Genomic DNA, 25,713 nt, shown 5'->3' with positions numbered 1-25,713 from the left:
ATGGGAAGCTTGAAGGACATGTTGTGCTTGCTGCTGTCTGTGTCAGGTCCCCCCAAGTATGTATTCACTCTCCCCTGCAGCCTAAGATGAGGTGGGGACATTTTCTGATGGGTCCTCGGGGCCCACCAGGCAGCGAGCGGTAGAAACCCATGTTCCTGGTGAGCGGGGTGGGTGCGGTGAGGGCGCTGCATCCCCTTTCCAGGGGAGAGAACTGTTTCTACAGCATCTGACACAGTTTTTCTCATCCCAGGCTTTACGTTAGAATCACCTGAGAAACCTTTGAAAAATACCCATGCCAGACCCCCCCCCCCCAACCCTGACCAAGAGAAGCAGGATTCCTGGGGGTGTGGTCAGGGTTCTGCATGTTCTCAGAGCTCCCTGGGTGATGCTAACCTGCAGTGTGGGCCGGAAACACTGTCATTCAGTCTTGGAGTTCAGGGAGCCCTGAGTGTCCATGTCCATGGAGGGGAAACAGTGACGGACAGACAACTTCCCACCCTCTGCCTCCCAACTACTGCTTAGACCAGTGGGCAGATGCCCTTACCCCCAGCTAAAGGAAAGGGCAGTGAGGTTGGGGGGAGGTGGGGAATACAACAGAACTTCACTGGGTGGGGCAGGAAGGCTGTCCTGGGTTGGATAGTGCCCTGCCCCCCACCTCCATTCATGTCCTCCCTGTCATCTCAGAACATGACCTTATTTGGAAATGGGGTCACTGCAGATGCGATTCGTTAAGATGACCTACTGGAGTCAGGTGGGCCTCTAATCCAACACGACTGCTGTCCTCGAAAGAAGAAGAGACGTGCCCAGGAGAATGTCCTATGGAAATGGAGGCAGAGACTGGCTCTTCCAGCTCAGACATCTGGTGACTAAAAGGGAGCCAGGAGGGTGGCCTGGCTCTGGGCCATCACACTGCCACCAGGGCATTTTTGGGGGCTGCTGCTGTCTGCCTGAGTGGGGCCGAGGAAGGGCTGTAGGGGATACGTGCCAGGAGGACATGGAGCAGGACCCCTGCCTCCCTCTGCGGGCACAGATGCTGAAGCTTGCTTTACTGGAGGCCAAAGTGGTCAGGGACCACTGCTGGCCCCACCTGGCCGCTGCAACCGCTGGCGGGACACTGTAGGTGGTGAGATGGGCCCCAGCGGCCACCACTAATTGTACAAAACCGAAAAATCTCAAGAATATTTTCAGCCCATTTGCACTTATCAAATATCACACTGGAAAGCCCAGCAATTTGCGTAGGATCCTTTCCAGAACTAGGGGGATTTCACAGACTTGGCCTCGTGCAGGGTAAGTTTCTTGGAATTTCAGCTCCAGAGCAGGTCTGGCCTCCTTGGTCTGGTTCACCCACCTTCTCGCATGGCTCCGGCCATTCCCGGGCACACCTGGCCACACTGTCCAGGGCGACTCTCGAGACAGACTCTCCAACCACGAGATGTCTGCATTCCTCGGCTTTGGTTCCCCCTCACAGTGTTGGGAGTCCCGTGGCACTTGGTGGCCAGTGAGCCTGGCAGTCTAAGAAATACAAAGTTCAGGGCTGCGGCCTCCGCTGTGGTTTTTCTGTAGCTCCATTTCATTTGGGCTAGAGGTGAACACTTCCCTCCGGAGACCCCAGCAGGCGGGTCTGGAGCAAAGTTCAGGGAACAGTCGCTTCCACCGAGGCTGGGGGTTGCTCCTCTGGCAGGGACGCAGCTGACGACATGCTGATGGGGCCCAGGAGGGGCAGCAGGGCCTGCAGACTGGAGGAGAGGCTTGAGGGGAGATGCTGGGTACCCAGCTCCCTGTTTCCAACAACAGCCTCAATCATAACTCCCCGAATGCTTTTATTAGAAGTCCCGTGTCATCTGACGCTTGAACATAATTAAAACAGAACAACCATTTGGGTTTAACTTGATCTTTTGTGACCTCACATATTTTTTACAAGGATGTCTCACAATACCTTCTTTTCAAAGGGGAGCCAAGAGGATGCTGAGGGCCTGAGAAAGAGCCTCCTCATATTCATCAATGATAAGATGAAAGAAAAAATGTGAACCTTTTGTTTTTATGTTATAAAAGTAACACGCAGTCATGGAAGACAATTTGGAAGACACAGAAAATAATAAAAAATCAAATAGCAGCTGCCTGCCATCCCACCCCTAGAGACCACTGTCAGCGTCCTGGGGTACATGTACTCTTCCTAAGTGTGAAAATGTCTCTTAACATCTGTACCTTAAAAATAAAAGTGGAGACAGACTTTGGCATCATAATTCATAATTTCATAAGTGAGGCCCTAAAATCTGTTATACTTCATGTAAATTTGATATAGGGATTGGTAAAAGGAATCAAATTAATAAATCCACAAGTTCTTAGGGACCAGCTTTGCAGAAAGCACTCTGTTAGGTACTGTGGGGGATTAGAGGCTTCGGCAGCAGCGGCCCTGCCTCCGGAAGGTAGAACAAGAGGCAAAAAACACACTTTTGACATTTGTATCCTCAGCTCCTAGCAAAGCTCACTATTGGGCCCTCAAAATAATTTGCTGCATTGAGCTGAGTGGTGCCCATCATCAAGGTTATTCATTACTCATTCACTCAACAAATATCTACCTTGTGTCCACTGTGAGTGAGGTGTGAGGTGTTGAATGGAGCAGGGAACCATTGTGATGAGAGTGACGGTTCAGGTTTATATGAGCTCTGGCTTACTAGATGGATGGTGTGTTGGTTAATTATGTGTGTCAACTTGGCTAGGTCATGGTACCCAGATATTTGATGAGTCACCAGTCTCGATGTTGCTGTGAAGGTATTTTTTTAGATGTGATTAACATTTAAATCAGTAGAGTTTGAGTAGAGCAGAAGACCACTCACAATGTGGGTGGGCCTCATCCAATCAGTTGAAGGCCTTCAGAGAAAAGCTAGAGTTCCCTGAGGAAGAGGGACTTCTGCCTCTACACTACCTTTGGGTTTGAGTTCCAACATCAACACCTCCCTGGGCCTCCAGCCTGCTGGCCTGACCTGTGGATTTCAGACTTGCCAGCTCCCACAATTGCACGAGCCAATTCTTTAAAATCTCTCCCTCCAACTCTATATGCGTGTATGTAAATATATATGTATATAATGTGTATATATGTGTGTGTGTATATACAGGGTGGGGCAAAAGTAGGTTTACAGTTGTGAGCACACAAAACAGAGTTTATTCCTGTATTATTATTTATTAATCATTGTATTATTTTCCATATGAACAACTGTAAACCTACTTTTGCCCCGCCTGGTATATCTTGTATTGGTTCTGTTTCTCTGGCTTTGTTTTCCTGACTAATACAGATGGGAAAGGAGAAAGACAGGAGTAGGGAGAAATGGCTACTCAGAGACGGTGAGGGAGACCAGTTTAGCCTGTCAAGATGCTCAGAGGGTGGCAAAAATGTGTGTGTGGAGGCATGTGTTTGTATGTCTATGTAAGTATGCATGTCTGTGTCTATATATGAGTGTGTGTTTGTGTACATCTACATGAGTGTGTGTATCTGTGTATGAGTTTTCATGTCTGCATGTGCCTGTATGTGTACCTGTGCTTATGAGTCTGTCTGTAAGTCTGTGTGTGCCTCTGTCTCTCTGGATGTTTACATGCATCTGTGTGTGTCTAGCTACACAAGTGAATATGTGTGTCTACATGTCTGTGTCTGTAGGGGGGATGTAGCAGGGGTAGAGTCTGTCATGGTGCCCTAGAAAAAGACCTCTCCTGTTAGATTTTTAGTCAGTTCCACCAGCTTCCTGGGAGCAAGCATGGAAACTGGTTTGGAAACCAGACAGGAAGGTGGACAAGTAGGAAAGCAGGTCCCGTAGTGTGTGGAGCAGGAGCGGCCACCAGGAAGGGGGCAGGAGACACCTGGGTCAAGGTGGTACAGAGAGCTCTGTGTGGCTGTTTAGAGACATACACACATCACACCTGCCTCACGTCTGGGGGTTTCATGGGCCAAGGGGAGGGTTTTGCAGGACCAAGCAGGTTGGGAGAATCAGAGCCTGCCCTGGGTTGTGGCCTTGGAGAGGGAGATTTGGAGATAGGGCCCCATGAGAATGTGAAGAGAAATAGGGCAGTCAGGGTAGGGAATTAGCTTGGGGACAATGATGACTTCAGTTTCAACCTGCTGTTGTTGAGGAAACCACAGTATAAGACTTTCAGAGATGAGGAGGGGATAGTGACCAGTGTCATGCTCCTGAAAGGACAAGGAGAATGTGGAATAAGAAGACATGGGGCTTGACAATTAGGTTGTCTTTGTGACCTCAGTGGAGGGCATGGAAGCTGGCGTAAGGGACAGAGGCAGTGGGTAAGCACGGTAGGAGGGGATCATCTGTTGGACCTACCACTATATATAAAAATGAAAACAGCCACAACAGGGTAATAACATGAGTGGACAGCAGAGTGAGTGATGGGAGCCCTGTGCATAGCCGAATAAAGAATGAAATTCAGTCATCAAGATATTCAGCCTTGATCCCATTAAGTGTTTCCGCTAAGAGTTAGCAAACTGTTACCCTTTAATCATGGCATATTTATAAAGGCCTTTCTCCAAAGAACTCCAAGTGCTTAATAAACATTAATTAATTCGCTCTCCCGTTCTATTTCAGGGAAAAGTTGGTGGCAGGTATCATCATTATGTTTATAGGCATGGAAACTGTGGTTCCGATGAGAATAATGCTGACAACCAAGGTCACAGAGCTAGTCAGGGTGGGAGGAACGGCTCTCCCCCTTCCGCTGCGAGGCCATTCCTCAGTCCCTCACATCCTGCCAGGACCCCCAGCTTACTGGTGAGACTTGGCCATGAGACCAACTCCAGGGTCCAATGCTTCAGGGGGTGGCTGCAGGATAATCCCAGAGGGATTCCCGGGCCAGCCAGTGGTGGGGAGGTCAGGGAATGGATCTTTTGGTTGCTCAGTCCTGGGCTACAGGGAACCTAAGCAGTTTACTCTCCTGAGTCCTGAAGGGTGGCAAGCGAATGCCAAGTGTAAGCAACAACAAAATTGCCAAACTCAAGAAAGCGTGCAGTTGCTCCATTTGTGTTTGAGGGGTGCCCTCACACAAGAGGCCTCAAGTAGGGAAATACCCCCAAACCTTTATGCTTTGGGCTGTGCAAGATCCAACCATTTGCTCAGAAGCAAAATGATCTCTAAATACAAGTAATAATCAAGGACAGCCCACTAGGAAAATGGTTTGGTCACCTTCGGTGGTGAGCTTGGGCTTTATCAGGCCAAAAAATGAAAGGAATCCCTAAGGTCCCAGTGATGGAGGTGGTCCTTGCAGCCCCCGCTGTGGCCCCAGAGGGTGCAGACGTAGGGATCATTAACCTAAAGTCCCTGTACTTCCAGGATGGGGGCTGCCGACACCTGCCGAGCCCTGTGAACGGGCTCTTAGCTAATGAGGACCGGCTTTTGCAGGCTCAGCTAAGTGGTTCACATTCCCAGTCCAGTGTTGATGCCACTTGGGTGGACCTGGGAAATTCAAGGGGCCATCGGCATGTTGGCCCAAAGCCAGGGTTTAATTAAGCCCTAAATCTCCAGCGATTCCACCAGGGGCCCAGGCCCCGGGAGACCAGCCAAAGGGACAAGCCTAGGATCAGCTTCTTTTGAGTCTTCCCCTAAACCCATTGTTTGTAGAGGCCTTGCTTGTTAGCACGAATCACCTCCAAGTCACAAAGCGAACAGAAAACCAGGGACCCAGCCCTGCACTGGAGCAGCTTGACCACGGGGCCTATTGTGGCCTGTAGGTCATTTCCCACGCCTGTCATTTGCGTGTGTGGAACGGGGATGTCCATGAGGAAAGAGAGGCTAGATTAGCACAGTCACGCTTTCATTTTGGGGTTTCTGTTGAAGAATCCTTGGTGCTTGGTGAGAAATTAGCAAAAATATGTCTTGTTCAGGAAGCAGAATGATTGGGGGCCATTTGAATTGGGAGGCCCCCCAGCAGGCCAGGCCTAAACTCTGGGGTCCAGCAGACCCCCGGGAAGGGAGAGAGGGGATGTGCGTGCCTCTGAAAGGAGGAAGGGCCTGGGGCTTTCCGGGAATTCCTGTCCACTCCTCACGCCCCCATCCCTCTGCCACAGCCTGGAGCAGAGGAATTCCGCTCCTTACAGTGAAGGTGAGGAAGGGCAGCCTGAGAATGGGACCCAGAGGCACAGACCCGCCTCACGGCCGCGGCCGAGGCTGAGGGTAACAGCCACAGCTTGCTGATAAAAAACACGGCGCCCGTCTTACGTGGGGGGCTGATCCGACGGAGGCTGTGGGAAGGGAACTGTGAAGTGCCGCGTTTCTCCGACTCTTCATTTGAAGAGTAAATGGTAAATCCTTGGGTTTTGGAATCAGGTGGCCTTCGTTTGCACCCTGGAAAGTGCCACTTGGAAATGTGGTCCCGCCGGATTTGGGAGCCTACGAAGTCCCATGGTTCTACCCGCACTCAGGCCAATGGGTTTCCCCGAGAGCGCAGGGCCAGACGCCGGCCCAAGGCCTCGCCCCTCTGCTGCCGCTGGGGAGGCAGAGCGCTGGCCTCCTGCGCGTTTAGGAAACGAGTTCCGATACAGGATGTTAACACAGCCTCTGTGCGTAGTAGGTTCTCTGTTTTAGTCCCATCGCCGTCGTCATCATCACTGTGAGCCTGGGGTCGGTTGCACACGGGAATCTGTCGGCGCTGCCCCGGCGCCTGGCGGCCTCCCTGAGCGCGCTGTGGGAGCGGCCCTGGCCTGCGCCCGGTGGCCAGCCCCCAGTGGGTCATGAAACGGCGGCAGAGGGACAGAGGGAGCGGCCGCTCAGATAGGCGCGGGAGATGAAAGCCGCCGTGTTTGCCTTTCCAGGGCGCCCCGTGCTCCTGAAGGCCCGGGCTTCCTCTGCCCTGCTGGGCTTTTTTTTCTCTCTTCCCAGTTCCTCTCAGTGATATCTTAAGAGGCAAACTTCCAGCACTAACAGGAGGCCTTTTGTTCTCCTTTTCTCTAAGTGGACTTTAACCCAGTTACGACAGATGAGTCACCACAAAAACAAACAAATAATAATACTCCGTTTTCTTAAAGGCTCTTCCATGCCTGCTGACCGAAAGGGGGAACCTGACACTACCCTGGGCCTGTGGGGCTTCTCCCCGCCCTGGCCTTCTGGAGGCCCAGCCCAGGAGAACCTTCCAGAACACACTAGAAACCCAGCACTGTGGAACGACTCAGCAAGGTGCTGGCTTGTTTGGCGTTTCACCTGATTTGGGGCGGCCCAGGCTCTGAGGTATTTTGGTCTCAGCACAGTCCTGGGTGGGATTTACATTCCTGGACTTGCCTCCCTTCCCACTTGTGTTTCTTTCTATGGGAAACAGGGGTATTGGACACTATGATTTTATCAAGAAGGACTTTGCAGTCGAATTACTCCAGCTCTGTTAGAAGACTCCAAGCATGCGGACTGTGCAAGTGCAGCCTTCTCCAGGCACTTGGTTAGGCACCGGGTCACAGTGACGAGGAAGACCTGCTGTCCTTCAGGGAGATGGACGTGTACATACATGGATGCAGTGACTTCTGAGACAGGGAGCTGGAAGACGTGCCAAGGCTGGGGGTGGGGTAAGACAGGGGATGACCATTTGATCCTGGAACGTGGAGAGAGTCTTCTCAGCAGGGATGGCATTTGAGTCTTGAACCATGAGTAGATATCCATCAGATACTTGGGTGAGAAGGGGGCAGACATGGCAGACAGAGGGAATGAGGGGCATAACCAAAGGACCAAGGCCCATGGCAAGCTCAGGCTCACCCTTGCACAAGCCCTTACTAATCTTTTTCCAGGCATTTGGGCCTACATGCTTAAACAGAGCCGGACCCTCATTTTCCTGAGAAGGCGCTGTCCCTGGATAATATGCCACTGGCTTCAGGACTCTGGTCCTAGATGTCTCTTGGCTGCATCAGACACCAAGGCTTGCTTTGGGCCACCGACCACCTGGGCTCGTTGCCAAGGAGCACAGCCATGGCTCCTGATGGGGCAGTGGTGTACATGTTCTCCACTGTCACAGTCACTGTGTCCTCACCCCCTGGAACTCAGATGCGTAGTGTAACACACTCATGTCCACAACAAAAACAGAGTTCAGTTACCTGGAAAAGTCCCACTCATCGTCAGCCCAACTTCCAAATCTACTTTACTGCGAGCAGCCCCCGGAAGCCATGGGGGGCGTGAGCAGTACACCCCTCTGTGCTCTGTGCCTCCTTCTCCTGACCTTGCTCCAGGCTCGAACCATAATCGATTGTAATTTGTTTCCCTGAGTGTCCTCCTCTTGGGCTGTGAGCTCCTGGAGGGGATGCGGGTAGTGCATAGTATGTGGTTCATGCACATGCAAGGTATTCAATAGATCAGCGATTTTCAACCTTTTTCATCTCATGGCACACATAAACTAATTACTTAAGTTCTGCAGCACACCAAAAAATATATTTTTTGCCAATCTGACAAAAAATTGGTATAATTTTGATTCATTTACAAAAAAAATAGTAATTACCTACCCTTTTTGCTCCAAAGTGACTTTTTAAAAAAATCAGGTGCCTATACTTGTATATAAGGATTTCTGGTACTAAGAATTAACCAATCAAATGCAACCTTTTATGTGAGGTGGCCAATAAGATGTAACTCTGTTATATGGCCTATATATTTATGGTTCAAGACAGGGTATTCACACCAGCCAGCTATTGTTGTGTTGGTTGTTGTCATTCTTTTATTTGACAATCTAAGGGAAAAGAGGTCAGTGCCCCTGACTAAATAGTCAGGTATTGCGTGTTTTAAAAATTCTTGTGGCGCACCAGTTGAAAATCGCTGCAATAGATGTTTGTTAAATGGACATGTGAATGAATGAATGATGTTAAAGTCAGTGTGTTTTACATAGTCGAACAATAATATCATCCGAAAGCTTCACCTTCATTGTCTTCTATAAAAAACAGTAGAAACCAAGGACCTCCTCCTGAGAGCACTACTTTGTGCATAAGTAGATATCTCTTCCCCAGAAGCTCCTTGCACTAGAGAATTTAGATTTAAAATCAAATTGAGCCCACAATGGCACTACGGCAAAGGGACTCTAGTCTATTTTTTTAGGCTGACTTCCCTGCTTTAGCAAATCCCATTAACTGAAACAGTAAGGATCCTCCGTTAAATCTGTGCAGTGCAAGCCCCTTGAAATACAGTTCTTCACATTTCTGTGTCAACTATCTGAAAAGTGACATCTTTTAATCTGGAAGGACAGAGTAGGGTAGACTTCCTTTCATTTATCTAGGCCTCTCTCTCTCTCTCTTTAGGAGTCTTATCAAGGGCTGGGTGGTGGGAGTCTATTCTACAGGGGATGTGCTCTTCAGCAGGCCCTTCCTTCCCCACTCTCTACTCTGCCATCCTCAGACATCCCCAGGCAATCAAGAGTAGATGATACGAGATGATTGCAGTGGTGGGTGAGAGGGTATGGGCCCCAGATTCAGTCTAGCCTCAGCTTGTTTCTCTGCTTTGGGAGAACTCAGGCTCCTGCCTCGTCTCCTGGGGTTGAATTATGGCTGTAAGAGAGTAAAATATTCCAGGAACAGGCTTCTCAATGACAATTGCTGGTTAATTACTTCCAAGAAGATGGAAACCTTGGTCTCCTGATGTGCGCAATGACAGGCACAAGAGGAATTTTCCAATACAATAGGGGAATGAACTTCCCAAGGACAGGGTGACTGACAAAAGCCACCATCTGACCATGCACCAGAATTAGTTAATGTGGCACCCCTGGGGTGGCACAGTTGATGGCTTGGGTCAGTGCACTTGGGGAACAGCAGTGTTCCCACTCCCCTCCAGGTATGTCACCAAGATCTGCCACTGGTGGGAATGGCGACTTCAGGGCAGCTGGAGCACTTGTAGTGTCATCCCCAATGGTGAGAAGTGAGATGACCTTGGCTATTCTGCTTCGGAAGGAGATGGTGATGAGGAGGAGCTAAAAGCTAGATAGGTTCTTCACATCTGTACCAGAACTGGGTGCACCAAGGCCTTTCTCTATTCCGCAGCAGATTTTACAGTGGCCCAAGTGCTTCCTCCTCTGAGCTCATTTATTACTCCCTTCGTCCACTCTCCGGCACTTGTCTATGCAGATTGCTGTCTTCTGAATTGTCTTAGTCTCTTAGCTTTGCTCTCTCTAGTTCCCTTCTTTGCCCTTCCATAAAAGGAGGACTGTGGTTCTCCCAGCCCCTTTCCTTCTCACTGTGACAGCGAATTTTCAAAACTCCAAGGGACAGAGTGATGTAAACTGGCCAAGGAGAAGGGGTGAATCACCTTCGTGTTTGAGAACCACAGAGCAGCTGTCGACGTTTATAATTGTCCTCCGTGAGTCCCTGCCTGCTTATTTAAGATCCCTTGGAGAAGCTCATTCCCAATTAGAAAAAAGTAATGGTTTGGGTATGATTAATTCCCAGTGCTAGGTGGAAACAAAACCATTGCAAAGCTGTAACCGTCAGTGAGGAATTCTCCTTGGCGATGCTGCTTAGGACACTGGCCACTCCAGGCCTCTCGCTCTGCTAGTGTCTGGTGGGAAGGGCTGAGGAATTTGAAGGGGAATAGACATGGGATAGGAAACAGGAAACACATCTGCTGATCCTCAGATAATCTTTTTTTAATGTAATTTTTTCCTGATTTTGGAATAATAAATGTTCATGGGAGATAATTTGGAAAATGGAGACAACTCCAAAAAAAAGAAAATAAAAGTCAAGCCAAATTTTATTACCCAGAGAGAGCACACTTAATGTCCTTATACATATTCTTTTAGTTAAAAAACACACACAATGTTTTTTTTCTTCTTACAAGACTGCTATGTTCCATGCATACTGCTTTATAATCTGCCTTTTCCCCTTTAATGATATGTTGTGAACATTTTCCCGTGAGGTTAAGCCTTCTTCTAGCACATAATTCTAATGACTGCCTCGTATTCCATCATACAGATGTTCCTTCAGCTAATACCCCGTGGGTGAACATTAAGGTCATATCTATTTCTTGCTATTGTAAATAACTTAATGTATACACTGGAGAGACTGACTCAGGCTGCTCCATTGTCCTGGTTCATAAGTCACTTAGTCCTTCCTCAAAAGCCATTTGTCATTTTGCGGGCCAGAGAAACTGCATCACTGACTTTACAACCCTTGCTCAGAACACAAGCAGAGACTTAATCTACCCAAGCTGGCGAGAGTTCTCTCAGTTCCACAGAAACAGCCACCAATGGAAAAAAGACAGTGGTGCTCAACTCACTTGTTCATAGATGCATTATTTCAGACAAAACAAGGGCACATGACTGGTTCCCCCTTGACCCTGGGTCATCTTTTTGACAAGGAAGGCAAGCTCATTGCAATAGAGGGGAAGCTTATAATTAGCAGGGTAAAGCGACAGAGGTGACTGGAAGCGTGCATTCTGGAGTGAATCAGTCATCATTCTGAAACCACTTCCATGTGTAGTATTTTTGATGTCATTGCTCTGCTCCATTAGAGTAGAGCATCATGAGCAGACTGGAATAAAGACCTAGGGTTCCCAGCATGCCAAGGAGTTTCCCAAAAGACAGTGGCTGGCCTGGGCAGAGGGGAAAGACGGGCACTGAGCAAACTCCCAGTTGAGAATCTGGGGCAAAATCTAGACTATCGGTTCCTGGTTCAGCTCAACTTCAAGAAATTCAAGCTGCCACATGGGGTGTACCTTAGACAAGTCTTGTTTCCATATCATTGGCACTTGAGCCCAGCAGAAAGCCAAGGAGGAAATATGCTCCAAGCTGGAGGGGCAGGTGCTGTACACCTGGGAGGTTGGATGTGGGTGGGCCAGATCAGCAGGTCACCTCCCATGCCATTGCCAACTTCTCATCCCAGTGGCCATGCCCACATCTCCAGCAGTCGTCGGATGATGAGATCTAAAGGAAGTTCTCATTTCAAAGTCCAGACCCTCTTGCCATCCTCTGAGGCCCTGTGGCTTCAGGAAGAGACTGGTAGGGAAAGACTTCATGGAGAGAGAATGAGTTCAAGGGGAATGGCGTGGGAATGCACACCACGGTTTGAGAAATTAAAAATAGGTGGGGAAGGGATACTGGCTTGCACATACACACATACACACACTCACTTGCTCACAGTTTAATGGCATTTCTGGGAGAGGAAATTGTGGTCTCCAATGCATATGAACAGTCCTGGGGGGGAGCTCTCTAAAGAGAGTTGGGGTGAGGAGCTGGAAGAATCACAAGATTCCTCTCAGACAAACATGTTTGTGTCACCTCCAAAGGCTGTCCTTCATTCTCAGTTGCTTAAATATGTCATCAGACACCCTTGCCCAGTCTGACAGTCCCATGTCCACAAACAAAGCACCCCAGTGAGTCATTCCTTTCCCAAGCTTCAGAGGGGTCTTCTGGGGGTTGGAGAGGATTCTTTCCAGGCTGATCAGCCCTGGCTCATGAACTCAGCTGTCTCCTTTCCTAGGAAAGCAAGCAGGGCTTCTAGGAAAGAGCTACTGGAGCAGAACATGGCTGCCTTCCACCACTTCCCCTGGCCACCTCTGCTTTTCCTACAAGCTGGAGCCTGAGGATGGGGAATTTTATAGAGGGAATGCTGAGAATAGATCAGTATTCCTATCCTGGGTGATTGAGAAGCTGTGCAAACACAGCGGGAGCCTCTCTTCTTGCCCATAATTGGACAACAATGGCACCACGGTAAATGCCAGCCCAGAGAAATTCTGCTTTTCCAACCAGGCAAAGGACAGGCACCTGCATCCTGGCCTCTGGCAATTAAGAAGGAAGAGTCCCATGCCCATGTGCCAATCTGTTATACCAAGGATGTGAATTCCCTTTCTGTCCCATTAGATTTCATCTCTCTCTTCCCTTGAAGCCAACAGGGACAGGCCCTAATTGGTTTCTTCTACAGTTTTCTTCTCCCTACCCCTGGTTCAAGTTGGCCCCTACATGCAGCCTCAGCCTAGCTCAGCCCCCAAAAGCCAATGTGACCATAGACTAATGAGAGCATGAAAGTTGACCCAGAGAGCCAGCCAGAGTCCAGGCCCTGTTCTAAAGTTATCTCATGTATTAACTCATTTAGTTCTCATAGAGCCTTATGAGATGGGTACTATTATTGTTTCCATTTTCCGGATAAAGATACTGAGGCCCAAAGAAGTTCATTAACTTGTCCAGGTCACACTGCTAAAGAGAGTTTTGTGAAAATAAATGAATTTGAACCTAGCAGCTGGCTCCAGAGTCCTGCTCCTATGGCCACAATGCAAGTGGAACAAAATGGCTTTGGTTCTACCTATCCTGCTGCTGGCCCAGATCTGACCATGGGCCTCTGTCTAACAATAGGATGCTGTCTTGTTCCCATGGTTGGGTTCCTGCTTTGGAGGCCTCCTGGTATGCTCATCCCTCTAGGATACCCTAGGGTGCCCTGTTCTTACCATCCCCCATTTCAAGTTCTGGAATCCTACCTTAAGCCATTCTGATGGTCATGGCACTGGGCCTTGCTGAGAGGTCCCAGACGATGAGATTGATGTCATCCCACACAGAGCCCCTAGTGCAGTGACTAACACACAAGAGGTGTTGAATTTACATGGGAGGAAATCAAAATGCTCTGGGCCTCAGTTTCCTCAGCTGTACAATGAGATAATAGTAAAGAGAGTTTTGTGAAAATAAATGAAATGAATCTGTGTAAAGCACTCACAACAGTGTCTGGCACATGGCAAGCGCTGTCTAGAGTAAGCAGTTACTATTGTCAAGTTGTGTAGTTTTTTTTGTCATTGCTATATACAACTGGAAGACTATGGGTTTGGAGTCAGCAGCCAGGGTTCTCGTCCTGGCTTTGCCACTTCTCAGATCTATGATCATGGGCAATCAATCCAACTTTTCAATGCTTATTTCCCATTTGAAAAATCACATAATTCTTGTACTTCACAGGGTTTTTTATTTTTTTTTGAGAATATATGTGCTAAGTGCCTGACACAGAAAAATCTCACTAAATACTAGTCAAAAATTATGTGTTACTAACTACTGTGATTATTTTAAAACTGGGATGTATATGTTTAATGCATTTTAGGCCACTCAGTCTTCTTCTTGGGACAGCCTCCTCTGTTTGATAGTCAAGAAATACCTGCTCAGCTCCTCTTTCCCTTCCCCTGAACATCCCCCCCCATATACCACACATGCACACCCATACACCACACCCTCCCACTCTCCTCACTACACACACACAGACACACACACATACACTATACACTGCACCACACATACAGACATCCCCACTCCCCTCACACCATACACCACACCCTCCCACTCTCCTCACTAAACACACACACACACACACACACACACCATGGTATCTCCACACTCACATTTGTGGGACACTTAAGACTTCTGGGGTTTTGTAGGTCCCCTACCAGCCCATGAGAGCAGTGCCCCCTGATGCAGGGAGGGGATTTGGCTTTTGGAGTCCTGGAAAGCATCCATTTCTTCACCCTTGGTACTGAGGGACACAGCATCACAGCCGCCTGGCAAGAGCTTGGCCAGGGAACTTTAGAGAGCAGGGAGAGTGAGAGTCCTTTTGACCATATTAAAGTCACTTGCCACCCATGTCTGTGCCTGGTTCCACACAGTTCTAGCATGGTGGGCAGTTTCCCAGGGCTCCATTCCTCTAGTGGGATCCAGTAGTGAGAGGAGGACAGTGTTGGGCATCTGGGTGGCTGGATGATCTCCACATCTCCAGGGCTCAGGCCTTCAAGTCCAATGGCAGAGCCAGAGCCTCACATGGAAGCAGGAATGCAGCACTCCTTAGCAACAAGGGAAAGATGCTCATTGCAGATACTTGATGTGGGAACCCTGGGGAACAGCAAAAATGCAACAAGCAGTCCTCCATATCCCCCAATTCATACAAAGAGGGCTTGGCCCCAGCGAGATGAGGGGGACTGCCCAGGGAAGGAGAGCACCAGACCAACAGGGCTGATTTAATTTTAACCATCAGAAGGCCCTCTTGTTGATATGAGCATATCGTTGTTTCTGGGGGAAGCCCCCATGTTGGAAGGGAAGTCTGGAGGGACTTATGGATGGAAAAGCTGGGGAGTGAGCTCCCCTCTTCCTCTTCATTGGTGAGTGTGTGACAAGTGGAGCAAACAGAAAGGGTCATCCTCAAGGCTCTGCTGGAAGAGTGTGGCTCCTGTCCAGCAGCCCAGCTTCCCTGGTGGATCCAGCGAGAGGACTGTCACTCTTCTCGCTCCTACTTCTGGGTCTTCTTCCAACCTCCACTTCCCAAGGTCCTTGCCTGTGTCACCATATTATTCCAAGCTCATTCCATTGTTGCTGACTTCTCTGAGCAGCCTCCCTTCATCCACTGTGGGGAAAATGTTACCACTCAGTCTCCAAAACACTGAACAAAAACCAGGATTTTAACTTGCCCAGTAGGAAGGAGGAAGGAAAAGGGCTATGGGTAAGATGTGCGTGGCAACACTACCATAGTGTGGAGAGGGGTCACAGTGGCTGCCTGGCCCTTCCCAGGTGGGGCGGTCACTTAGTGAGGACCTCATGGGCTTAGCTCAGCCACCCCTCCACTGCTTCTCTGGAAAGGCCCCTCGTTGGGGGGGTATTCTGAAGACTCCACCCTCCTCTGTGGTCAGTGCAGATAGTCTGCAGTAGTTGATAGTTAGCTTAAGTATGAACATACCCTGAGAGGTGGGTCTGTGTCATTAGACACGCAGGCAGAAATACCTCAGAGACATGGAGAAATTAAGACTGGATGCCCCTCAAGGCAATGGGCTAGCCCCAGGTAAGGCAGCAGGTGGTGTCAACATTTCTCACTCCAGGTAGATCTGTCTACACCCCCAATGGGAGCCAAAGAGAAATCCAGGTCTTGGAGGCAGTAAGGGATTCTGAGCCCCAGGTGCCCTTCAATAGGGACAGACCTTCAGGTGAAGGAAGACCTGAGGTCTTCAGGCTTTCTCTGCTCTGGGAACCAAACTCTGAGACAGGTGACCCCAAACCCTGAAGGGCAGGCGAATGGGAACACCCCACCAGGCCAGCAAGCTGGGTGATTATAGGTGTTGATGTGAGGAGTGGCCAGACTGGTTTCAAGCCTGTCACCTGACCGTGGAAAACTGGTTCCATTTTTTTAACAACTGTCAGCTTGGCCCCACCTGAACCTGGGTCGCCAGGCTGGCTGGGCAGTTTGAAGAGATGCATGGCGACTGCGTCTCAGCTCTCACTCCATCAATCAGCCGAAACCTTCCCCAACCCACAGAGCTTGATGGACAGCAAGGCTCTTCCTGTCCCACTGGAGGGACAGGCACGAAGCCAAGGACAGTACGAATTTTCAGAATCAGCAGCTGGGAGGATGCACCAATTGGTTGCCCTGGGGTGACTTGTGTGGGGACAAGCAGGGGGTGAGTGGGAGGTGTGGGTGGAGGCAGGGAGGGAGGCTTTGAAACAGGGCTAAAGCTGAAGTGAGAATAAACGTCGGTGCAACGTTAGCAAGTACACTCCACGAGCAATATCTGAATGTGTATGGAATGTGTGTGTGCGTGTGTGACTTGAAGAACTAAGGGGAAAAGGGGGGGGGGGAGAAAAGGGGAAAAAGCTCTCTCTATCCCTGTAATCATTAGAAAGAAAATGAAGTCCAAATTGCGTTCAGGGCTGCTGGGACGCAGGGAGAGAAGCAAGAATGGAAAAAACAGGCCATAAAGATGCCAGGGCTGCTTAAGTAGAAACATCTGTTGAAGTCATAAGACTAGGGGCCTGGTCAGGCTTCTAACAAACCCAGGAAGAGGAGAGTCTGTGCTGGATCAGGACGAGCCTGGCCCGCCCTGCGCGGGCCCCTGGGACCCGCTTACGTGCGCGGAGGAGATACCTTCTCCAGGGCTCAGCCGGGGCCTGGCTCCCAGCAGGAGAGGAAGCGAGAGGGGAGGGAGAGGCGCCCCCAGGTCAGGAGGGGCCTGCAGCGGTCATGGGGGCAGGGAGGTGACAGCAGTCTCGAGTACGTATTTATTTAAAGCTTTAAACTCACTGGGGTAGCCTGGTGAGCCACATGTCTCAACTCCTGCAGCGAAGGAAAGAAAAAAATGAAGGTGGGGGAGGGGAGGGTCAGTTGCTGACCTGCACAGAAGTGGGGAGGCTGGGCTTTCGGTTTGTAAGTGGAAATCACTCTCTTATTTGTGATTTTCTACCAAGGCCAACGGCCCAAAGCCCACCTCTGCTAACAGCCCCAGGAATGGCAGCTAACATGGTGGCCGTATAGCTCTCTCTCTGTACCACCTTCTTTGTAAGTGTCACCTCATTTAATCCTCCAGAAATCCCTTGACCCGGGAATAGGTAGAGACTTGCATGGCAACCTCAGTGAGGTTCTCCTGTTAGCAGTGTTATCCTAGGAGGAAACTGAGGCTTAGCGAGGTTAAATGACTCGTCCAGCTGGCCAGGTCACCAGCCAGCACATTCCAAGGAACACCCAGGGCCTGTCCTTCTCTCTCTTTTCCCCCAGACTGATTTGAAAAGCAGCTTCAGCCAAGCTCTGCTGGGAAAGCAGCTCTGCAAAATGAGCCCGGCATTCGTGGAGACCCCGAGGTCCCAGCAGGCCCCCGTGGCTGGTCCGTCCAGCACTGTCACATGAGCCCTGGAAAGCAGAGAGAACTATAGCTACAGACGCACCAACACAAAACAAAGGGAAGAAGTCTCTCAAGAAAATGCAGAGACGGTAAAAGAACTCTAGAGTCTATACTCTTTGCTTGTGGGAACTGTCACTGTGCCGTTTATAAGGCCCCATCCCCAAAGTCAGAGACTGTCTCCTCTTCCTCAGGACCCGGCCTGTCCACATTCACAGAGTTCCTTCACCCACAGCTATCCTTCCTTCCAACGAGGGCACTCAGGGTCTTCTTTCACATGGGGGTGGGGGTGGTGACTGGCCATGAAAGGCTTCAGGATTCATGGTCAGGGGTCTATAAATGTCCCCAGAAAAATACAAAAGTGAAATAGCAAGAGGGCTGGCCAAAGACCTAGCCCCTGGGCAGCTGACTTGGGAAGCATGTGATCTGAATGTTCCCTGAGCCATCGACTCTGTGCTGCTAACATTGACTAGGGTTGGAATCTGTTGGTGCCAGGCCCCTGCCTCATGCCAACCCTCTATGGTAGGTAACATCACGTCTGCTTTAAAGGTGAGGAAATTGAGGCTCATGGAGGGCTCTTAACTTACCTAATGTCACCGTTACTGAGTGACAGAGTTGGAATTAGAATCCACAAGGTCAGATATGGAAACACCCCGTGGATGTTCCTCCCTGTGCCCCACTGTGTCTCAACCGCTAATGTGCCTCCGATCAGCTGGCCATCTTATTACAGTGCATCCCCTGATTCAGAAGGGGCCTGGGATTCTGCATCTGTAACCAGCTGCTGGATGCTGGCCTGGCTGCAGGGCCAGGACCATATTTTGAGGAGCAAGGATGCTTTACCTACACTTATCTGTGCCACTGGGGCTGGCACTTCTCTGCCTCTTCAATATAGCTCCACCAGAATGGACCAGAAGACCACCTGTGCAGCCCACTCAGCTACACTATGTGCCCAATTGTAGCTAATCGTCTCACTCCTGTTACTTGGCTGAGTGTTAAAAAACTCAACATCGGCTTTGGGTAAGAAAGGCTGGCAGTGGCCTGAGCCGTGGTGGTGGAGGCCCTGCTCCCCTGGGGCCAGGGTAAGACTCTGTATCTTGATTCTGATATGATTCTGTATCTTGTGGGGGGGGATCTATGTGATGAAATCTCTCCCTAAGCACCCCCACCCCCCAACACACTGTTGGCCTCTTCCAAGAGCTGACAGGAATTTCCTGCTCAGACCAGCAGAGGAAATCTGGGTTTGCTTCTCCAGGGCCAACCTCAGTGCTAAAAGGAACAAAAGACAAGAAGGCAGGCGCTGCTTTTGTCTGAGCCCAGATGACTTGGGGTCCTGGTTCTGCTCTCTGTGTATCTGGGGAGGGTCTTGTCTGGTTTTTTTATGTGTAGCCCCCTGGGCTGGCTCCGGGGCTCTGAGTACAGATCTTACAGGAGACCTGCATTCCACAGAAAGGAGGGGCTAGAAGAGGCTGGGTTCAGGTTTGCTCAGGAGCACAAAGACAACCTGGAAAACCCAGCCCCTGCACCCCGCAGACAATGCTCCTTTTTTGTCCCCCTTTCAAGAGACATTACTGAGGGCCTCCTGTGCACAGGGGCTGTGCTAATGCTGGCATGTCGCACAGACCAGGATTCCCTGGCTGTGGGTCTGCAGAGCTCACAGCTAGAGGGAGCCGACTTGAAACAGAGCAGTGGAGCGCCATGGAGTCAGTGCTGAGAAGGGGCGTGTCTGTGATGCTGGGGTTGCAGGCTCTGGGTGCACATTCCCTGCTTGGCCCTGCCGATCATGCAACCTGGCTGTCTCTTCTCCAAGGTGAAACCATCACCTCTTTGGGTTCACGCGCCCACTCTCCCACTGCTTTGCAAACGTGGGTCTCCCTTTCTCCCCTGACCAGCCTCTACCTCCCCTGACATCACCTTTGCAGAACCTACTGGACACCTTGGTGAAAACCAGAGACACACACGGGGTGTACTTCAATGGGCATCTGGAACTTATCAGAATGAGGATTGGCGAGGTCGTTCCTTGGGAACTCTGCAAATGTTTGCCTGGCCAAGAATAAAGGTGTGTGTGAAGGGGAAAGGTCAGGTCAGACAGGGAGGAGACAGGAGTGGAGGCTGTGTGTGCAAGACGGAGGAGGGACTGGAACTGGACCTGGGGCGCCGAGGCAGCCTGGCTCCATGGGCTCCTGACCGCCAGCCTCCAGCAGTCCTGGGCAAATCTCCACCCTGGGACCAGGAGGATTGCAGCTCTGTTGCCCCAGACCAGCGGTAGAGAGCTGGGATCGTAACTGTCCTCTCCTTAATTATCTCTCTTCCCCGGGCTACGAGGTGCCGGGGCTGAGGGGAGGGGGTTCAGAGGAAAGCTGACGGCAGCAGATTCACTATTAAAGGAAAGGAGTAACGTGCTGTGGATGCTTTGCAGGGCGTGATGGGATCTGCAGCAGATGAGCAGTTGCCGTGGTGACAATAATGAAAAGCAGGCCTGGGAGAGGTCCAAGAACCCCCGCGGGCTGAGTTATCTCCCCCCTCTGCTGCTTCCCTGGCCTCCCCACCGCCAGCCTCAGATCAAACTCCCCAAGTATTTATAAAAACTCTACCAGAAACAGAGAAAGTCAGCCGCCCAGCCAGGCGTCTGCCCACGTTCTTCCGGAGCTGCTCGGGTGACACTCTCCGACGTGGCCCATTATTTTATTTTTCTTCCTTGCAGTGAGCAGGGCAATCAGAGAGGGAGGGAGAAAAGAAAAATGTTTGCTCTGCCCTATTCTGGCTGACTTTGAATCGGGGAGTTTACTTGGAGTTCAGGGGTCTTATTTTGGGCAGGTCACCCTGTCCCTAGCACTCCCTGCTCTTCTGATCCAAGTGTTTTTCCCCTGCTCCCACCGTCTGTTAAAGCTGGGCTCCAACCTAGACCTTCCACACGGTCACTCCTTGGTTGCTTAGCTAAGTAACCAACATTCCTGCCATGGTCACCAACCCCCTGCTGGGGCTTCTTGTCAGCTCCTGGGAGAGTTGGAGGGGACACTTGCTAAGATGCCATGTAGACTTCCAAAATGAAAACGCAAGAGATTATGCAAACTGGCAACAGGAGGAGCTGCCCCTGCCATGGTGGGGCAGGAATTGGGTTTATTCTCTCTGCAGGAAAGGGCAGACTGCAGGGAATTGGGCTGGCCTGAGAAAATCTGGGTGACCTCTGGTAATTGCTTTTTTGCCAGGTGGTTATTAAAATGGTTAGCAAAGAACTTGAAAAAAAAAAAAAGTAGGGTGTACAGAGATGGGCTGAATCTCTGGGCTCTGTCCATTTGCCAGTCAACAAGTGTATCATGTGATTGCTCTTTGTGACCGCCCCATCCTGCGGGTCACACCGACTTCAGGGGATGACGGGGAATTCCTGGATTGGGTCAAGAGGGATAAGTGTAATTTGAGTGTAATTCCAGTAGGTTCAGTCTGGCTAAGTTGTGAAACCTTTCTCTCCTTTGGTTTCATCTTCAAAAAATGAGGGTTGGACTAGATGTTTTCTAGTCCTATGATTTTTTATGTAACAAGTAAAGACTAATAATGCCGTATGGTAAAGTAACTACCAAGAATATAATTCATGGGCCAGATGTGGGGTCCAGGTGGTAAACCACACAGGTGATGAAGCAGGAGAAGGGTTAATGGAAGGACTGGGAGTATCATGGAGGTGAAACTTACAGTGAACCTTGAAAGATGAAAGGGCTTTGGACAGCAATGTGGAGAAAGTTGAGCAGGAGTAGATGAGCAGATGTTAGGAGCATGGGAGAAGCCCAGGGGAGGAGGGGAGCTGGCTGGAGTCGAGACAGATGTGGGGACCCTGGGAGGTAAGGTTCAGCAGAGAAGGCCGGTCCAGGCAGTGGGGACGGAGTGTGCGTATAGGAGAGGAGAGAAGAGGCTTGCTCCAAGCAGTGTGGCAGCACATGCTTGTTTGAAGATCAATGAACCTGTTTTGAGTGACTCCCACCAATACCCCAGCAGTGAGAGGTGAGAGGAAACCAGGTGGCAACGGGAGGTCAGGACCTTTGGCCGTTGCCTCATGTGGTCCCAAGGAGGCTCTGGGTTCTGGCTGAGGGATCTAACCCTCCAGAGACAGGTTCTTTTGTCACCTTTCTGCCAAGGAGGCCAGCCAAGTGGCACAGGCTGGTGGGGATTAGAGTCAGGGAGTGTGAGAGGGGGAAAACAAGCTCCCCACTGTGTCGGGACCTAGACAGTAACACCTGAATGACCCCGAGGCACGAGGTGTCGGGCAGACGCCCAGCCCTGACAGTGAGGAGCCTGGGCATCCTGAGGAGTCTTCTAGGAAACCTCCGAAACTCCTCCTTCCCATTTTCATTGGCTCCCCTCACTCCCACTGGGCATTGGCCCCTATGTGAGGGCTCTGCTCTGGCTCTCTTTCAGCCACAGGCCAGCAGCCGTGGGCCAAGCATCCACGGGTTAAAGGGCCACGTTTGCCAAGAGTCCACACATATCAAGCTGCTGGACCTTGCTTCAGGTACTGGAGTTCCCTGCCCAATTCCCTGAGCTTAACCCGAAGGCTGGTGTGGGCCTCTAACCTAAGTCAGTCCTGCCAATAAGGGTAGACTGTTACGATGTATGTATCTGTGGGACTTAGGGTGACCAAGAGGTGACTTTTGGGGTGTGGATGTAGAGCTTGGAAATGTGGGCTGAGTGTCCACACACATGTGCTCAAGGCCCTGCCTAGCCCCAGATGGAGCTGGGTAGGAAGCCAGCCCAGGGCTGGCTCTCATTAGCCCCCCATGTGCCAGTGTGGAACTCTGAGGAATCTACCAATTCTAAATCCAAACTTGGCCTTCAGGATGTCATGAAGGTATGTTCATCAAGGAAGAGGAGAGAACATGACGTATAACTTGCAAATATCTAGACATATAGAAGCTGACCTCCACTGTGCTCTAGCCTGGACCCCCAAACAAAATAACTGTGGGTGATTGAGGGAGCCATTCAGCAGAGTAGCAGAGGCAGAAAGTGTATATGTGAACCCACATACGTATATGTGGGTTCACATATACGTATAACAGTGTCTTCCCATGCCGGTCACTGTTCTAAGTGCCTCCCATGTATTAACTCATTTCATCCTGACAAGGGTCTCCGTTTGCAGACAGAAACTGAGGGGCAGGGTGCTAAGTTCACACAGTTAATACAAGGATGGGATGGGGTTTGAACCCTGGGAGACTAACATGTACCAATCACTACATTCCAGCCAGGCACAACTGGTCTGTGAGAAGGAGGTGATGATGTAGGGCCGAGCAGCTGGCCTCCTGAGCATGGATTCCACCATGTCCAGAACTGTCCATAAGATGTCCATGTCACAGCCTTCCAGAACACTGTGGGGACTAAAGAGAGAGAGGGGAATAAATCTAAAGGGGAAACAAGAGGATACCAGGGCCCAGGCTCTGTTTTATCCTGGGATAGTGGGGCCAGCAGAGGCCTCAGAATGGGTCAGGCAAGTGGCTGTTCTGATTTGGGAGTTGCTAGTGCGTTTGAGCTGTGCAAATAGGTTACCTGATAAATTACAGAACATCTAATGCAACTGGGATTTCAGACAAACAAGGCATAATTTTTCAGCATAAGTATGTCCAAAATATTTTATGGAACACAAACTAAAAAAATTATTCACTGTTTATCTAAAACCCAAATTAAAATTGGTGTTCTTTTTATTTGCAAAATCGGGCAATGCTACCCTCAGACACAAAGCCCTAGCCCGGGTCCCAGGGCTCGGATAAAGAGAAGCTTAGGCTGGGGCTCTCTGCCTTTGATCTAGGGGACCTGCTTACGTCCTTGTGCTGCAGGAATAAAAGAAATCTCTGAGCTGCCTTTGTTCATTGTCTGAGAACCTCAAGTGCCAAGTTAAGAGGTCCCTCATCCAGCTCACTCTGGTGGGGCCTCTATTTCTGTGGGTTAGCTGGATGGGGGCAGAGGGGAGCGTGGTGCTTTGAAAGCAGCTGGACAAAGGTCTTAAAACAGAAGACCAGGGGCTGGTTCCTCACATGGGAGGCTCTGAGCTGACTTGTTTTCAGACCCTTGAATTTTCAAAGTAAGTGAGTCCATATATGCAAAGGGAAATTGGTGGTCTTGGTGGAGGGAAGCCAAGCTTACAACCCAGATCACTGAATACCCCAGGACTTCCCAAGAGGTAGGTAGGATGAAACACGAATCTATGCGATAACCCTCAAGTGCATGCTCCTTCCCTCCTTTCTCTGGTCACCCTTCAACCTGCCAAGTGTTGGAAGGCACGTGGGTTGGGGCATGATGTCTAAACCCAGACCACCTGCCTTGAACTTTCTTCTGGATTTTCATCCTCATGATCCTATGACCTACTCCTTCCAACTTGGTCTCAGAAGTCAGTGATCAAGGCCCTTTCCCTACAAATTGATGCTTCCTTCCAGGAGAGAGGTTATCAAAAGATGTTCAGAACCTGGGGCTCAAATGTGAAGCTCTGCTAGTTTGCTTTTAACTAATTGTGTAGCAGGTCATGTATGCGGCAGGCTGGAACGTTCTGAAGCCTCTATGAAGGCTGCCATGTCACACTATCCATAGGGGTAAGTTATTCATTTTTGCTTTCTTTGCTTTCACTTCCATTAGCAACGAGTGCCAAGGACCATCCCCATATTCTGCCGCATGGGAACGCACACCATGGAAGCAGGAAGGTCAGTATGTTTCTCAGGAGTTTGCCTGATGGCAATGACCCAAGGGCTGGGCCAGCTTGAAGTCCTACAAAGCAGTAGGCACACCCCACATTCCCTTTGATTTGAACCTCCCCCTGAGGACACGTCTGACTTCATTCATTTATTTACTCACTTAGTAAATACTATGGAGCACCCACTACATGGAAGGAAGGCGCTATTCTAAGTGTTGGGGATACAGGTTTGGAGAAAGTAGATAAAGCCTGTACTCTTACTGGTGTGTGTGTGTGTGTGTGTGCGTGTGTGTGCGTGTGTGTGTGTTGGGGGAGATAAATAAAAAGCACACAAATATATCAGGTGAAAATAAGTGCTATAGAGGAAAATAAAGCAGGGAAGGGGGCAGAGGGTACTTGGGGTTACAAGGCTGCCTTCTATGCAGGGAGATGAGGGAAGGCTCTTCTGATAAGGTGGCATTTTGGAGACCTGAGGTGAGGAGCTAGCCATCAGGATGCAGGGGATAGAACACTTCAGGCAGAAGGATTAGTAAGGACAGGGTCCTCAGGTGGGACCATACCCATTGTGTTGGAGGAACAGCGTGGAGACCAGTGTGTCTAAAGCAAAGAGAGCAAGAGGAGAAGAGGTGGGGGAAGATGCAGAGGACATGTCAGGCAGGGCCTGTAGGCCATCGTAAAGACTCTGACCTTTACCTGAGCAAGGCTGGCAGCCCCTTGCAGAGCTTTGAGCAGAGGTGTGACACGATTGGTTTATGTTTTTGAAGACTCGCTCTGGCTGCGGTGTTGAGAATAGATTGAAGGGGGACATGGGAGGTTGGAAGCAGAAACCAGGTGAAGGCTTTTGCAATAATCTAGGCAAGAGATGATGGTAGCTTTGAGCAGTGAAGCAGAAATCAAGGTGGTAAGAGGTTGTTGGGGGTTATTTTCAAGGAACTGCCAATAGAATTTGCTGATGGCTTAGATGTGTGGTGTGAAATTCCCAGAGGAGGCAAGGGTGGCTCCACGACTTTTGGCCTGAACAATTGGAAGGATGGAGTTACCCTTTACAGATATTGGGAGAATGAGAGAGGAGTGTGTTGGGAGGAGAATCCGGAGTTTGATTCCAGAAATGTTAATCTGAACATGCCCAACAGATATCCCAGTGGAGATGTCAGTAGGCAGTTAGCTATGCAATTCTGGAATTCAGGGGACAGGTCCAGGCCAGAGATTCAATTTGGGAGCTGCTAGCTGATGGATGTCACATGAAGCTATGAGATAGCGTGAGATCATGTAGGGAGTAAATAGAGATAGAGAACAAAGATGTCCCTGAGGTCCTCTCTGCCACTCACCAGCAATACTGCAGAGCCATGCTCAGCGTTCAGTGGCCAGTCAGGTCACTTGTTGATGGCCTGGGCTGATTCTTTTTGAGTATAGGTTTTCTAAATCAGGAATAGTCTTGGGAGTGCGTGATGGCTCTCAGATCGATTTTACGCTTGTTCTACTGAACCTGGAGGA

At 50.0% G+C, this 25,713-nt stretch overlaps 1 protein-coding gene across 2 annotated transcripts in view; it reads right to left on the bottom strand.

Moving 5' to 3' along the window:
• Positions 1-15,183: 15,183 nt before the first annotated feature.
• Positions 15,184-25,713, bottom strand: part of RAD51B (RAD51 paralog B) — a 550,373-nt gene continuing 539,843 nt past the window's right edge. For both annotated transcript variants that reach the window (XM_081121113.1, XM_081121116.1), the window contains one exon: positions 15,184-15,301. In XM_081121113.1, coding sequence (XP_080977239.1) covers positions 15,246-15,301 — 56 coding nt within the window. In that variant the 3' untranslated portion in view covers positions 15,184-15,245. The remainder of the gene's footprint in view (positions 15,302-25,713) is intronic.

The sequence above is a fragment of the Miniopterus schreibersii genome, assembly GCF_964146895.1.
Source record: "Miniopterus schreibersii genome assembly, chromosome: 1".
In the NCBI taxonomy this organism is placed as follows: Eukaryota; Metazoa; Chordata; class Mammalia; order Chiroptera; family Miniopteridae; genus Miniopterus; species Miniopterus schreibersii.
The sequence above is the reverse complement of the archived record's forward strand: the minus strand, read 5'-3'. Positions and strand labels throughout refer to the sequence as shown.